This window comes from Oculina patagonica, chromosome 9, assembly GCF_052425735.1.
Source record: "Oculina patagonica isolate OP01 chromosome 9, crgOcupat, whole genome shotgun sequence".
Classification (NCBI taxonomy): Eukaryota; Metazoa; Cnidaria; class Anthozoa; order Scleractinia; family Oculinidae; genus Oculina; species Oculina patagonica.
The window spans coordinates 25,364,226-25,378,552 of NC_135766.1; the positions used below are offsets into that span (position 1 = coordinate 25,364,226).

Genomic DNA, 14,327 nt, shown 5'->3' on the forward strand with positions numbered 1-14,327 from the left:
GAACAATCCCAATAAAATAAGTTGCTGTCCATTTAACTGCTGGATTCTTCCAAAACAAGGTTATTAAATGGTACAGGTGGGTAGGTTAAATGCGTTTAATGATATTTTTGTCTTTCGTTTTGGTTTTTTTTTTTGCCCCACGGGGGCATGTAACTCTGGTCCAATACATTCGATCGTGCTCGTAAAATTTAGGGATACGACTTTGTAAGACTCATTCCTACTTTATTAGCTGATCATGAAAATATAATAAAACAGATCACTATGCGATCAACAGTACTAGTTACATTATTTAAGGGACAGTTTTCTCGTCAGAGGATTAATGTTTTATTTAAGCTTTTAGCGAGTAAAACACTGAAATATCACTTTAGACTTTACCACATGTCTGAAAGGTTGTTATTTTAATGCTCTTGTCTGGTGGGAATAAAACTATAAGGCACAACAAAATAATTTTATTCTTAGTTGTACTCGGGATTATATAAGATGTTTTTCAATATTTATTAAAGTTAATAATTTGATATACTATTTAGCGTAAAAATTGTGGATTATTTTTTTGTAGAAATCTTTGGTTTTGGTTCGGACATGGAATCTTTTGAAATAGAAATTAAATCGAAAACTTGATTCGGAACGATTAAATTTCAAGAGAGTATTTGTGGACGGACTGTCAATAGAACACAACTTAACAACAAACGAGTCTGTAAAGCAGAATAATAATCTGCAAATGTATTTAGAGTAAATGCTCTCTGCATTAAGGAAATGACAATTCAACTTACGGATGAAATAGTGCATTTGAGCAAACATTTTGCCATTTATCCAAAAAGAAAAGGCCAAAACCTAACGAAAAGTAACGTTAAAAATAATAAAATAATAATATAGACGTATAGAATGCTTCTATTGTTTTTCAAGAAATTTAGCTTTAGTATTTCTTCTCAGGTTTTCCACTTTGTGTTGTTCCCACGAACATTTATAAAATGTTAACAGGTGTTGTAAGTTAATACCTCGACACGCAAATGGTTTTGTTATATTAAAATAAATACCAAAAAAATTTCATTCAAACACCGAATAAGTTAAAATTAGTTAAATGCCAAAACGCATTAAATGTCGTGTCAACTTGGGTCAACAAAAGCTAAAATATTTCATTAAGTTTTTTTTTTTCATTTTTTCATTTCCTTCGCAACTCAAGTTGCAGTTTAATTAAAACTTGACAGGGTGGAATAATTGCATTTAACAAAATTAATCACATTGTTTTCTTTAACTGCGTACGACACTGATTAACACATCGATGGATACAGTTCGTGTATCAGTGATAATCTACTGTCTACTGCTAAACATTTTAGCTATACACGGAGAGTCGTGTTACGAAGAAAGATCCCAACGAGGATATGCCCTTCTTAATACAACCTTTAGCTCCAAACCTACAGACTCGTTTCCTACTTGCCTTGATTTATGTTTTGATGATCCACGATGCATAAGTTTCAATTTTTGGTGGAGTACGAGGCAATGTGATTTGAACTCTTGGTCAAGAGAAATTTGTGAAGCTTGTTACGTGCCAGCATCATCAACTTACATGGGAATGGCGAGTTTTAAAGGTAAAACTGTGTTTATTTTTAATATATAAAATAATTAGAGATCGAGCCAATTAAAAGTTAGAAGGCATACCAAACGAATGACAGAATCTATAAAATGATCACTTGGCGTGCGAGCATTTCTGATACTGTTTGGGACAGGGATTGTTAACGTTGAACGGATCATTTTCATCACGTATGCATTGCGGCTAACGCGCATCTTTCTAGTCAGTTCAGTTTTTTTCTGCGGGGGTCAACAAGGACTCTTGTCGTTATGCTTTACCTACTGATATGACTTCCCGCACCGGAATAATTATACATTGCTTTAATTTTTATGCTAAAGATCGTCGACACAAACAAAGAGCAACAAAAAATAAAAATTAAGGGACGCGATTGAAAGCAGTAACAAAATGAATAAAGAATGCTCATCAAGCTAGAATGAAAATTCAATTTTGAGAATGAATAATGGAAAATAAATTCTTCATTCTTAACCCTGTTGTGCGCGCGATGCTTTAAAATCGAATTTTTGATTTCTGAAATTTAATACTTGGAATTGAAACCCGTAGTCTTGAAGAAGACTAACATGTCGACAACCTGAGTGGATATCGTGAAAAAAGTTTGTTGTTATTCGCGGTAAGGTAGAATAAAATTCTCGCGATGTAGTCACTTGTGATGAGAATCGCGACGTTTCGACTGCATACTGCTAGTCGTCTTCATCAGGCGATAAGGTAGACTGGTTACGCGCGGAAGTTACAGCATGTTCAGAATGTAGCAGCCCGGATTGTGACACTTACGCGAAAATGTGAACATATTACACCGGTACTTTATAACCTTCACTGGCTACCAATAGAAGAGCGCATAATATTTAAGATGCTTCTTATGACATTCAAGTGTTTAATGGGCTTAGCCCCAACTTATCTGTCTGATATGATCAAGAGATATGTCCCGAGACGTAATCTACGTTCCATGAATGGCCATCGCTTGGATGATGTCGTTCATAATTTGCGCAGCTACGGATTTCGAGCTTTTTCTGTAGCCTTGCCACAACTCTGGAATGCCTTACCTTTAGACATTCGATCGTGAAATGGCATTTCAGAGTTTAAGCGCAAACTTAAGACACATCTTTTTAGGAAAGCTTTTAGTTAGATATTTTTACAATTTAGTGTATTTTTACAATTAACTTAGGTGAATTAGTTAGCCTTTTTATTCTTTTTAATTATTTTATTGATCTTTTTTTTACTATATACAAATTGTAATTTTTTAATATAGATATGTAATTTTTAATTGTAAATAACTTGTAAAGCGCTATTGATTAGACATAGAAATAGCGCTATATAAATAAAGTATTATTATTATTATTATTATTATTATTATTATTATTATTATTATTATTATTATTATTATTATAAAGCAGTGCTACGCTGCTCCACTGCAATTGGTTGGTTTTAACAGCTGTACGTAATTGGTGCATATCGATCCTCCCTGTTCCGGTGGAAAAATGAACTGAGTCAGAAACGTGACGTTGTTTTTATTATTAAAAATTATTATCGGAGGGAAGGAGATCAAGTCTGCAGAGGGTACAACGCAAGGAGATCCTCTAGCGATGGGAATTTACGCCATCAGTCTACAACCTCTGATTACTCGTTTGGGGATTTCGAACGATTTGAAGCAGTGCTGGTTTGCCGATGACGCGAGTGGTGCAGGTTCATTGGAAGATATCAAGCGATGGTGGGATGTGCTGACTGAGGCAGGACCTGATTTGGGGTACTACCCTAACGCCAAAAAGTGCTGGCTTATTACGAAACCCGACAAGAAGGACCATGCTAAAGCTATCTTCGAGGGGACTGCGATAAACATCTCTACGCAGGGACAAAAACATCTAGGCGCCGCTCTGGGCTCTCGAGCTTATCTCGAAGAGTATGTCGATGGAAAGGTTGAAGAGTGGGTGAGCCAGGTGGTAAAGCTAGCCGAGTATGCCACATCAAACCCACAGGCGTGCTATGCGGCATTCACCTTCGGACTACGCCACCGCTGGACATATTTTCTCAGAACACTTCCTGATATAGAAGATCTATTAGAGCCCCTGGAGCGTGCTATTGCAGATGTACTAATACCATCAATCACTGATCACCACTGCACAAAAGAAGAGAGGGACCTAGTGGCACTTCCAGTGCGGCTAGGGGGGCTTGGACTTATTAATCCAAGCCAGGATGTAGCGTCCCAATTCAAGGTGTCAACCAAGATCACAGCGCCCCTAGTCGAGAAAATAATCGCACAGGATCATGAAACACCGGCTGATACTGCTGTCAAGACACTACAGCAGTGCGTGCGAAGAGAAACCAACGAAGCGCTTCAAACTAGGCTTGGCAATGTCAGGGAGTCTCTTCCTCAGAAGACACAACGAGCCATTGATCTCGCAACCGAGAAAGGTGCTTCTAACTGGCTCACGGTCCTCCCATTAAAGGACATGGGCTACAACCTGAATAAAGGCGAGTTCCGAGATGCTGTAAAGCTCAGGTACGACTGGGAAATTGACGACAAGCCGACAGTGTGCGTGTGCGGTGACGCCTTTACAATCGATCATGCAATGATTTGTAGGAGAGGCGGATTCATAATTCAGCGCCATAATGAACTCCGTGACCTCGAGGCTGACTTGCTTAAGATGGTCTGTAATGATGTCGAAATAGAGCCCGTCCTTCAAGAACTGACTGGAGAGAGGCTACCAAGCGGCGCTAACACAACGCCAGATGCTCGCCTAGATATACATGCCCGGGGGTTTTGGGAGAAGCAGAGATCCGCGTTCTTTGACGTGAGGGTGTGTCACCCCAACGCGGATTCCTACAAGGACCAAACCCCCAAGCAGATATACCGTAACCATGAGAATGAGAAGAAGAGGGCTTATGCAGACAGGGTTCTTCAAGTAGAACAGGGAACTTTCACTCCATTGGTGTTTACATCCACCGGAGGAATGGGCGAGGAGTGCAAGAGGTATCACAGTAGGCTTGCAGAATTAATCGCCGCAAAGAAAGGGGAGGATTACGCAACAACGGTGTCTTGGATCAGATCAAAAGTCTCATTTGCGATCCTCCGATCCGCCTTAATCTGCCTAAGGGGATCAAGAACTGTAAAGAGAAACAGGAACATTGACATTTATGATATGGACTTTCAAGTAGAGAATTCTCGTACTGCAATTTAGATCGAATATTTTTTTTTAATATATAGTTCTTCTTTTATTATTGCTCTCGAAGTCGCTTTTACTATTTTTCTACATTTTTAAAGACACTGTTTTTATTATTATGTAAATAATATGTTTATATATAAAGTTCTTATTCGAATAGTCAAATCATTGTAATTCTTTTAGAAATTGGTTAATAAAGAATTTTTAAATTTTTAAAAATTATTATTATTATTATTATTATATTTATAATTATATTTATTATTATTATTATATTTATTATTATTATTACTATTATTATTATTGTTATTGTTATTAGAACAATAAAATAACGGCGTTTTCTCTGAAATGAGGAAATGAGTACGGATTTTGAATATATACTGAGTTTGTGAAACGGCGTTTTCAAAAGTTAAGTTCTTTTTAGATACGATTTTCCCGCGAATTGGTTTCGGATAGCCGATCACAAGTGATTTCGTAATAGACTGTTGATACGTAACTACAGTATCTCGTCCACCTGGGAAGTTACCTTAGCGGATACATGCAAGGAAACGTTTCAAAGTATTCTGACAGCATTTCAGGCGATAAGTTTTTTTTTCAGTAATTCCTTTCAAATTAAGTAGCTGACTTCATCGGAAGCAGTCATTTTCGCGGTAAAGGCTTTGCTGAAAATAACTTTACTTGAGAAAACGCCGTTGCACAAATATACTGAAGTTGCACGCTCCGTTTTATGAGCTCCTGAGAATTCAGTGCAGAAAAGGAATAATGGAGAATGAATAATTTTTTATACCACTTGCGATGCCAATTATTTTATTCGCACTTATTTATCCAATCTTGATACAGCTTTTGGTATTTATCCATCATGTTTGTGCAACACTAACAAAAACTTTTCGCCGATTGGCGAAACATTTAAATAATAATAATAGTATCTACATATGAGGCCGAGAGCTTTGCTGACAGCCAAGCGCCTTTTTATTTTAATTTCAGACCAAGAAAAACAATTAATATTTCAACCAGCTGATATGTTGTCTTTTATCCCACAGAATGAAATATTGTTTTTAAAATTGTGTAAGTACTTGTCAACAGAAACAAAAAACTGCAATGAACAGTTATAAATAAAAAATAAGTGTTCTCGTTAACTATTCAATTAATAAAGATCGCCATGGTGCAACAATAGCTAACAGATCGCATTAAGTTAGTTCTTATTCGAATCTCAAGATACAGTTTAATTAAAACTTGACGGGGTGTACGTTAAAAGTACGTTAATGGAAAACGTCGCTCGTTCAGTACAGTCGCAGTTATCTCTGCGAATCAAAGAAATTGTTTGCGTGATGAATATAGTTCGTGTATCAGTAATAATTTATTATCTGCAGCTTAACATTTTGGCTGTGAATAGCAATATGTGCTCCGAGGCGGAAAGATCCCAACGAGGATATGCTCTTCTTAACACAACCTTCAGCTCCAAACCTACAGACTCATATCCTACTTGCCTTGAGTTGTGTTTAGATGATCCACGATGTATTAGTTTCAATTTCTGGTGGAGTACGAGGCAATGTGATCTGAACTCTTGGTCAAGAGAAATTTGCCAAGCCTGTTACGTGCCAGCATCATCAACTTACATGGAAATGACGAGTCTTAAAGGTAAAGAAAAACTTGTAAAATAAAAAGACCGATCCGATTGAAATTAAGAATTCATAACAAGCAAATGGGAGAATCTTTAAAACGGTCACTAAGTCACCGCGCATTTCTGATATGGTTTTAGACACGGAATGTATATTTTTGTACGCATTGCGGGCAACGGAGCATTATCCTAAAAATGTTTGTTATCGGCTATGCTGTTTTCTTCTTTAAAGTTATTTCTCATATGGATATGACTTCCCGCACAGGTGAAAGATCTAATCAAGGGAATAAACAAAAAGCAACAAAATTAAAATGGAAATTCAATGCGGGGAATGAATATTGGAAAGTAAATATTTCATTATCCCTTTTGCGATACTTTGAAATTGTATATCGATTTTTTTTTAAATTTTAATACTTAGAAACGAATCGTGTATTCATCTTAAAGGTCATTCGATTTATTTAAAACGTCAGTTTACATCAACGCACTAGTGTAGCTTTCTCAAAACTTCTGTTACCTTGGCGAAAAGAGAAAAGAAAAGTCTTCAATCATAAACAAACATTGCTGAGGCAGTTTTCGGCCCGCTGAACTCGCTTTATTACAGTCAAAATAGTCAGCGCGTGCCGCCTAGTATTCCAGAATAGTTCAAGTTAACGCCGAACGAAATGTGTTATTCGTTTTAAACTTTCAAATTAATTTGAATATTCCAATCATCCAACCGTAACCCAAGAGTGCCTCATTTGAAAAATCGATTGTTGATTGGTTTATTTCTCACCTGTTCACGTGCGATTTTGACGCTTAAGTTTGAACAGCGATGACCACCAGAAATGTGCTTGGCGGTCTTTTTTTTTTTCAACCTGGGAAAGTTCTTCCTATTCATGTACGAGAAGAAATTTTGCACTTATTCAACCAAGGATACCAAACAGGGAATATATCAAGGAATTTGAAGGTTTCCAACCGGATTGTGCGGAAAATACTAGCTCAGTTCAGGGCACATGGAATTCTTCTCTTCGCTCTTCGCAACCGGAGGCGGTTGAGCTTGTTGAACTTGCAGGGCCTGAAGCTTGAAGCTTAAATTAACGCCCGGCCAAACGATCGCAACATTTGAACGCAACATATGCCAACATTGTTGCGTTCAGATGTTGCGATCATTTGGCCACCCTGTTGCAACATGTTGCAACATGTTGGATGATGTTGGGCCAAGTTTGAAAATGGTCAAATTTTTCACCCAACATCTCGCAACAATTTTGGATGTTGCATGATGTTGTACTCGTTTGGCCATGTTTGTGCAACATTGTTGCGCTGGAGCATGCGCACTAGTTCGATTTGCGCGATCTAACATACCGCGACATATTGCAACAGGATGGCCAAACGAGTGCAACATGTTGTGCACAACAATGTTGCGATATGTTGCGTTGAAATGTTGCGTGCGTTTGACCAGCTGATTCGCAACATCTCACAACATGACCAACAATGTTGGGATATGTTGCGTTGAAATGTTGCGTGCGTTTGGCCGGGCCTTAAAAAAGGTTGACATCAGCAGAACCGGAATCCTCACAGGCTATGATCAAAACGGCAAGGAAATGAAGAAAATCGAAACATCAATATAGCAGCTGGCAAAGGTGAACACACTGACTGGGGCTCAAAATGGCGCAAAAATCGCACGTGAACCGGTGAGAAATAAACCAATCAACAATCGATGTTTCAAATGAGGCACTCTTGGGTTACGGTTGGATGATTGCAATATTCAAATTAAATTTGAAAGTTTGAAACGAATAACACATTCCGTTCGCCGTTAACCAAAACTATTCTGGAATACTAGGCGGCAAGCGCTGACTATTTTGACTGTAACATGTGTTCGCTTCTTAAATCCTAGAAGATATCAATAATATTAAAAATGTCTTATGTTATTGGGCTTAACAATTCCCTTATTGAACGTTTTTCATTCTTGGATACTGATACATGGAATTTGCGATAGATATTCAGTCAATGTTAAACTTTCCAGGCATCATAACTTGGCCGATTAAGATTTTTCCCATATCCCTCGCAATGTGTTTTCCTCGATTGGCCAAACAGCTTATCATGACTGAATATAAAAAGAACGGTTCTATTAATTAAAATATCTCAGTTAAATTCCTGACAAAGAATATAAACAAACGATTGAATTATGTGTTACAAAAAATCTTTAAAAGTGACCAGTTTTCGTACAATTATAGTTATATCATGCTCCTACGCTCTTCTAATCAATGATTCAGTTTGAAGTTTCTCTCTTTTCATATATTTCTCGTTATTAAATCTTTTTATCATAGCATTTTAAATTCTTATAGCATTATTATAGCATTGTAAATTTTATGTAAATTAGTTTCTGAAAAAAACTTTTTTTAGGAAGAACTAATACACTATTGTATTGTAATGTGTTGTATTGTTATCTAAGGACGATCAGATTTCAGCTTTTATCTTACATTACAATATGAAACATTGTTTTTAAAGGTGTTCTAAATATTAGTTATTAATACGACGCACAAGCAACACTCAAATATCCAATCAGCAGTGATAAATAAATAATGAGTCCATGTATAATATACTGTTGTTAAATTTTCTATTCGAAAAAGTCCCTAAAAGCAAGAACTGCTATAAAACAGTTTATCTGATTCTCTGTTGACCGATGCATATCATACAGCAGCTGAGTAATGATTTTCTAAGGATTTTGACTTTTCAAATGCTATTCGCATTTTCCCCATCTACAATTGCCCAAGAGCGGTGTAAATCTGAACGTTCCACGTATGGATTCATCATCGCAGAATATGTTTTCAAAATTTTCCCTTTAGAAAGTCTTCTTCCTTGCTAAAACGCTTGTAGAAAGAATCCAGCATGCCAAAGTCTGAACTTCAACCTCGCTCAGAATATTTGTGAGTTGAATTCGGAGTTAAAAAGAAATCGACCTAATAATTTTCAAGAAAAAGACATGTATGCATACGCCGAAAACCCTGACCGCGGTGAGTAACCTTTTGAGCGATTTGAAAATATCTTTGAATGTTAATTCTTTATTATTCTTATTATTGAATAATGGGATCAGCATGTAAAAATACAACTTTCTGCAAATTTAAAAAAATTCCTGAGAGCGGTTTGGGAAAATATAAAAACTGGGGGTCACCGACTTCGTTTTTGAGTTATAAAGAGGTAAAATTAAGGGTATTTTTTAAGTTTATGCTGTTGTTATGGTAGCCAATGATGTGATGTAATGAAAATAACCACAACTTGTTTACCAATGATTGGGTATTGTTTAATACAATTATATATAGTAGCAGCAGTTGATAAAGATTTGTAGTACTGGCCCATCAAAGTATAAGAGATATAAATGCTGAAAACGTTGTCAGCCTCCTTAAGGATATCTTTGTTGAATCGTTATGAAAGAGACATGACTGTGGTTGCGAAAGAAAAACGTTAATTAGAATCGAAAATTTAAGTCAAAAACTGCATGCCAACGGATCGAGCACTTCATTGTTTCTCAAACTTTGATATACTTCTGGAAAGAGGATCTTAATATTTGTTTTGAACGCTGAGGCAGTCCGAGGGATGAGATAATAGAGTAACTGCACACAGTATTGAACGGGAAATTGTGTTTTTTTTATACTGGAAAGAGTATCAATCGTCGTACACAATAGTTAAACTGTAAATAACCAAAAAAGTTATAAATTGATATGTTCCATAACTGACAAAAGCTCTTGAAAGTCTTGTACTTGTTTAATGTTATTGAAATAATTCTACTTAAAATTATTTGTTTCAGCTCCCGTAAAGATGCTTATCCGTTCGAAGGTTCTTGTACTTGTAATCAACTTTGCCGTTAACTCTGCGTCCGTTCTGCCCCTTAAGGGCGTATTAAAATGTTTCGTTAGCCTCTAGAGACTCGGCCTTTTACTTTCACTCATCAATTATAACAATCTCATAAAATGGGTGCAAAACAACATCATTGCAATCTGAATTGTCAGAATTATTTTCAAAATTATTTTCAAAACGTGAAAGATTTTTCTCATTGAAATTCCATTTTTTTACTTACATCTACATTTTTTAATCAATGCATACCATAGAGAAGCCGTAAAGAAAGTCGTTATCTGCCTTATGAGATAAAATTCAATTTTACTGACCACCAACTTTACTAACAGAAGTGTGACATTATTTTGAAGGAAAGAAAGGTTCCCTGGCCACTGTGCCGGGACTGTCTTGTAAAGACATTAAAGACAGCGAGGATCTGGGCACAAGTGGTACTTACTGGGTTCGGCCTGCAGGCTCAGATGTCAGTTTCCAAGGATACTGTGACATGTCAGCTATCGGAAGTAAGGTTTCTGATTGATGTGTGGGTGAGAGAGAATAAACTCTGGCCTTGAGTAATACGGAAAACATGCATGCCAGGGATGGCTAATCTTAAAACAATAGTATCATGATTCTTTTTATGTTTGTTATTTGTAATTCATCTAATCTTCATTAATCGTAATCTTAATATTAAACTTAAAAAAAGTAATATGTACTTTTTTACACAAACTGCAGTGGTTTAGCGAGTGGTAGAGACTCGTATCACACATGTGTGGATAAAAATGATATCCACACATATGTGATATCATTTTTGACCAATCATCGATGCTTCTCGGAGTTTGCAACGTTGCAATCCTCAATGAGCGAAAGTTAATCGATATTAAGTCGAAACATCTACGGATCGTTCTCGGCAATCTGCGGAAATCTTCGGAAAATGGTCGGAAATCTTCGAAAAATCGTAAAAAATATCTTAATTAGAATGTTTATATAATAAACAGAATAACACATGGTTGCTTGAATATGAAATTTATCTTCTCGTGTTCAAAACCGATATCTCACTCGTAACCTCGTCTCCGCGCAACCATGTATTATCCTCTATGTGTTAATCATGGATTTATGTATCGTTATGAAAGAAAGTCATATCGAAGTTTTTAAAACGACTCGAATTTTGTGTGGCTTATTAACAAAACATAACGCAAAACCGAGACAGAACATAAAACGTTATTTATACTTGAATTTCTAGGTTAGCTTATACAAGCTACCATCTTCGAAAAATAAGTAAAGATTTTGTATATTATAAATTTAGCCATTAACGTAATCAATCGTGTTCTTTGTATTTAGAATGGATTAGAATCACTCATTCTTGGATCGACAGTACCCTAAAAGGAGGAGCTACTGTGACCTACAGCGAAGTAAACAACGGGCTCGTCATCTCAGGGCATATGACGTCATATGGGTGTGGTTCGGAGGAGCAACCTGGCATTTTAACGTACATCAAAGGCTACTGGACTAAAATAAAGTACACACAAGAGTTCCGAGGAGTATCGTCATGTTTTAGTATCTTTGGAGATAATTGGTGAGGATTACATTTAATATGACAGAAAACTTTTAAAATTTGATTTCCATGAAACAAAAAACAAACTCCAAATCGATTTGTAAGTAGTTTTTTTTTCTGTAGGTAATTGATTTGTGATTTGTTAGTAAGCTTTTTCTTTTTTGTGTGTTTCAATAAAATAAATTAAAAAAAAACTCCCGTGAACAATGGAATGTCATACCAAATTGTGAGCATTTGGTAAAATGTTGAAATAAAACGCACAAGCCTCAAAGCTAGCACTCATTTCAATTCACTTTCTGTCGTCTGTCGCGGCTTTTTCTCTGACTATGTTTAAAAGAAATCGCATATTTATTTTTTTTTAATTTTCTCAGGTATGGTCGTACTTCAGTAAACAACGAACCAATAGGCGTTCATCCTTTCAATGCTACTCAAGGAGACTCCATCACAGATCAGTACAACATGGGAGGAAATTGTAAGTAATACAGAATTCTGTTTACTTGTTTACTTTCGCTTGACATCCAAAAGGTAAAAACAGATCTTTGCTTGCTGCATTCGTTTCTGAAAATAACAAACACAAATATTTACCCTGACTAGACAGAAGATTAGCTAGGTGCTCCCGCAATAGAGATAGAGTATAATAACTTAATGTGTATATGGAACTCGTTAAAGTTGTTTGAAACAGAATCCATTGAATCGCAAAAATCGCTGTACGTTGACTAAATGGATGTTATAGTGTAATTTTATAGTACTATGAATGAAGAAGAGCACAGTAAAGTTTTAAACAATCATGACCAAGAATTTTTCCCTGTCTTTTGTAGCTCATGAATTTGATGGCATACTAAGGAGATGTGACAATACACCAGCTAATTTTTGGAAAAACAGCGCAAGCGTCAGATACGCGACAGTTATCCTAAGAAGACAACTGACTGCAGAGAAGGCGGGGATTTTTACTGGTACTTCATGTGGCACGCCAACATTTAAGATCAAGGATATCTACGTCTTGTTTTAGATTAATTGAATTGAGAATGATATTAGGGGTCCATTACTCCAGGCCATATAGATCACATATTCGGAAGGGAGTTTCCCTGGAAAAGAGCTTTTCACACTTTTTCCCCGTTTCAAAAATTTGGAAAGAAAAATCTTATTTGTACAGAATGTAGATTTATCTGTTTGGAAATGATATTAGGGGGCCATCACTCCTGGCCATATAGATTACAGATTCGGCTGTGAATTCCCCTGGAAAAGAGTTTTTTTATATTTTTCCCGTTTCAACAATTTGGAAAGAAAAATCTTATTTGTACAGAATGTAAATTTATCTGTTTGGAAATGATATTAGGGGGCCATCACTCCTGGCCATATAGATTACAGATTCGGCTGTGAATTTCCCTGGAAAAGAGGTTTTTTATATTTTTCCCGTTTCAATAATTTGGAACGAAAAAAATCTTATTTGTAGATTAATCGGTTTGAAAATCATATCAGGGGTAATAACTCCTAGGCCATAAAAATCACATATTCCGATAGATATGTGATTGAAAAGAGGGTTTCAAATTTTTCCCGTTTCAATAATTTGAAACGAAAAATCTCATTTGTACAGAATTTCTATCTAAACAAGCTATCAAGCCGAACCGAATTATAAGAACGAGGCAGAAATTGCGAATTATAACGCATCAAATAAGAAAACTATGAAATTTAATATTCTTGAGATGGAAGGATTTTCCATTTGATTCAGCAATATCCCGTGGCTAGATTGCCTAAATGTGAAAACCATAAAGTGTAAATCATTTGCACGCAACGAAAGTATGAGGGGGTATTTTAATTATTTTTCCGTTTTTTTTTTGGGGGTGGGGGGGGGGGGGGGTTTTTTTTTTTTTTTTTTTTTTTGGGGCAACCCCCCCCCCCCCCCCCGACAGTATTTTAACTATAAAATAATTTTCGTTGACAATTTGTTGAATAATAAAACAGCTACCCTGCTCAATCTTACGGAATATCGTCTGCCAACTCAGCCTACGGCCTTGGCGACTAAGTATCAGGCCATATTTCGTCCTATTTCCGATTTTGGAAGTAAGATTGCGGCAAATTCAATCTTTCACGGAAACTTCAGAAAAGGAGAGGAATTCCAAGCAATTTTCTCGGATGTACATAATGTATATAAAAAGTAGTTACTCAACACAATTGTTAAGAGGAATCGCGTGGTTTTTTTTTTTTTTTTTAAGCACAATAAAGTTATCATCGTCACCGTCATCATCATTAATCAGTTATCACTAATTTGCATCTAGACATTTAATACTTTGTATTCAATAACTAATTCATTAAAATCTAAACATTATATAAAGGACAGTTCTGATATAACTAAGTTAATAAGTTTTGTACAATAAATATTATTCGACGCATCGTCAAGGCAACCGAGCTCAACTTCCATATCATCATATGACCATATTTTTTCATAGTTTCTATTCACAAATGAGAATAAACATTTGATTGTTACGCATATTAATTTATCATTATTTTGAAGGTATGTAATTTCTATCAATAAATAAATTTTATCGATCAATAAGATAATTTATCTAAAACTCTCATGGCGCTCTTTTTCTTTTCTTTCGCCACTTTCGA

General features: G+C 36.0%; 2 protein-coding genes across 3 annotated transcripts; both read left to right on the plus strand.

Moving 5' to 3' along the window:
- Positions 1 to 1,220: 1,220 nt before the first annotated feature.
- On the plus strand, positions 1,221 to 13,514 carry LOC144666728 (uncharacterized). Of its 2 annotated transcripts, none has more exons than XM_078528108.1 (5): positions 1,221 to 1,586; positions 10,537 to 10,686; positions 11,504 to 11,738; positions 12,089 to 12,189; positions 12,536 to 13,514. In XM_078528108.1, exons 1-5 carry the CDS (start codon positions 1,280 to 1,282, stop codon positions 12,724 to 12,726), a joined length of 984 nt encoding a protein of 327 aa, XP_078384234.1. In that variant the 5' UTR covers positions 1,221 to 1,279; the 3' UTR covers positions 12,727 to 13,514. The 2 variants fall into 2 exon arrangements, with proteins under 2 accessions (XP_078384234.1, XP_078384235.1); XM_078528109.1 differs by lacking the exon at positions 1,221 to 1,586 and adding an exon at positions 6,072 to 6,375.
- LOC144665639 (uncharacterized) lies at positions 3,115 to 4,946 on the plus strand. Its single transcript, XM_078526903.1, has one exon. The coding sequence runs from the start codon at positions 3,166 to 3,168 to the stop codon at positions 4,756 to 4,758; it is 1,593 nt and encodes a 530-aa protein (XP_078383029.1). The 5' UTR covers positions 3,115 to 3,165; the 3' UTR covers positions 4,759 to 4,946.
- Positions 13,515 to 14,327: the final 813 nt, after the last annotated feature.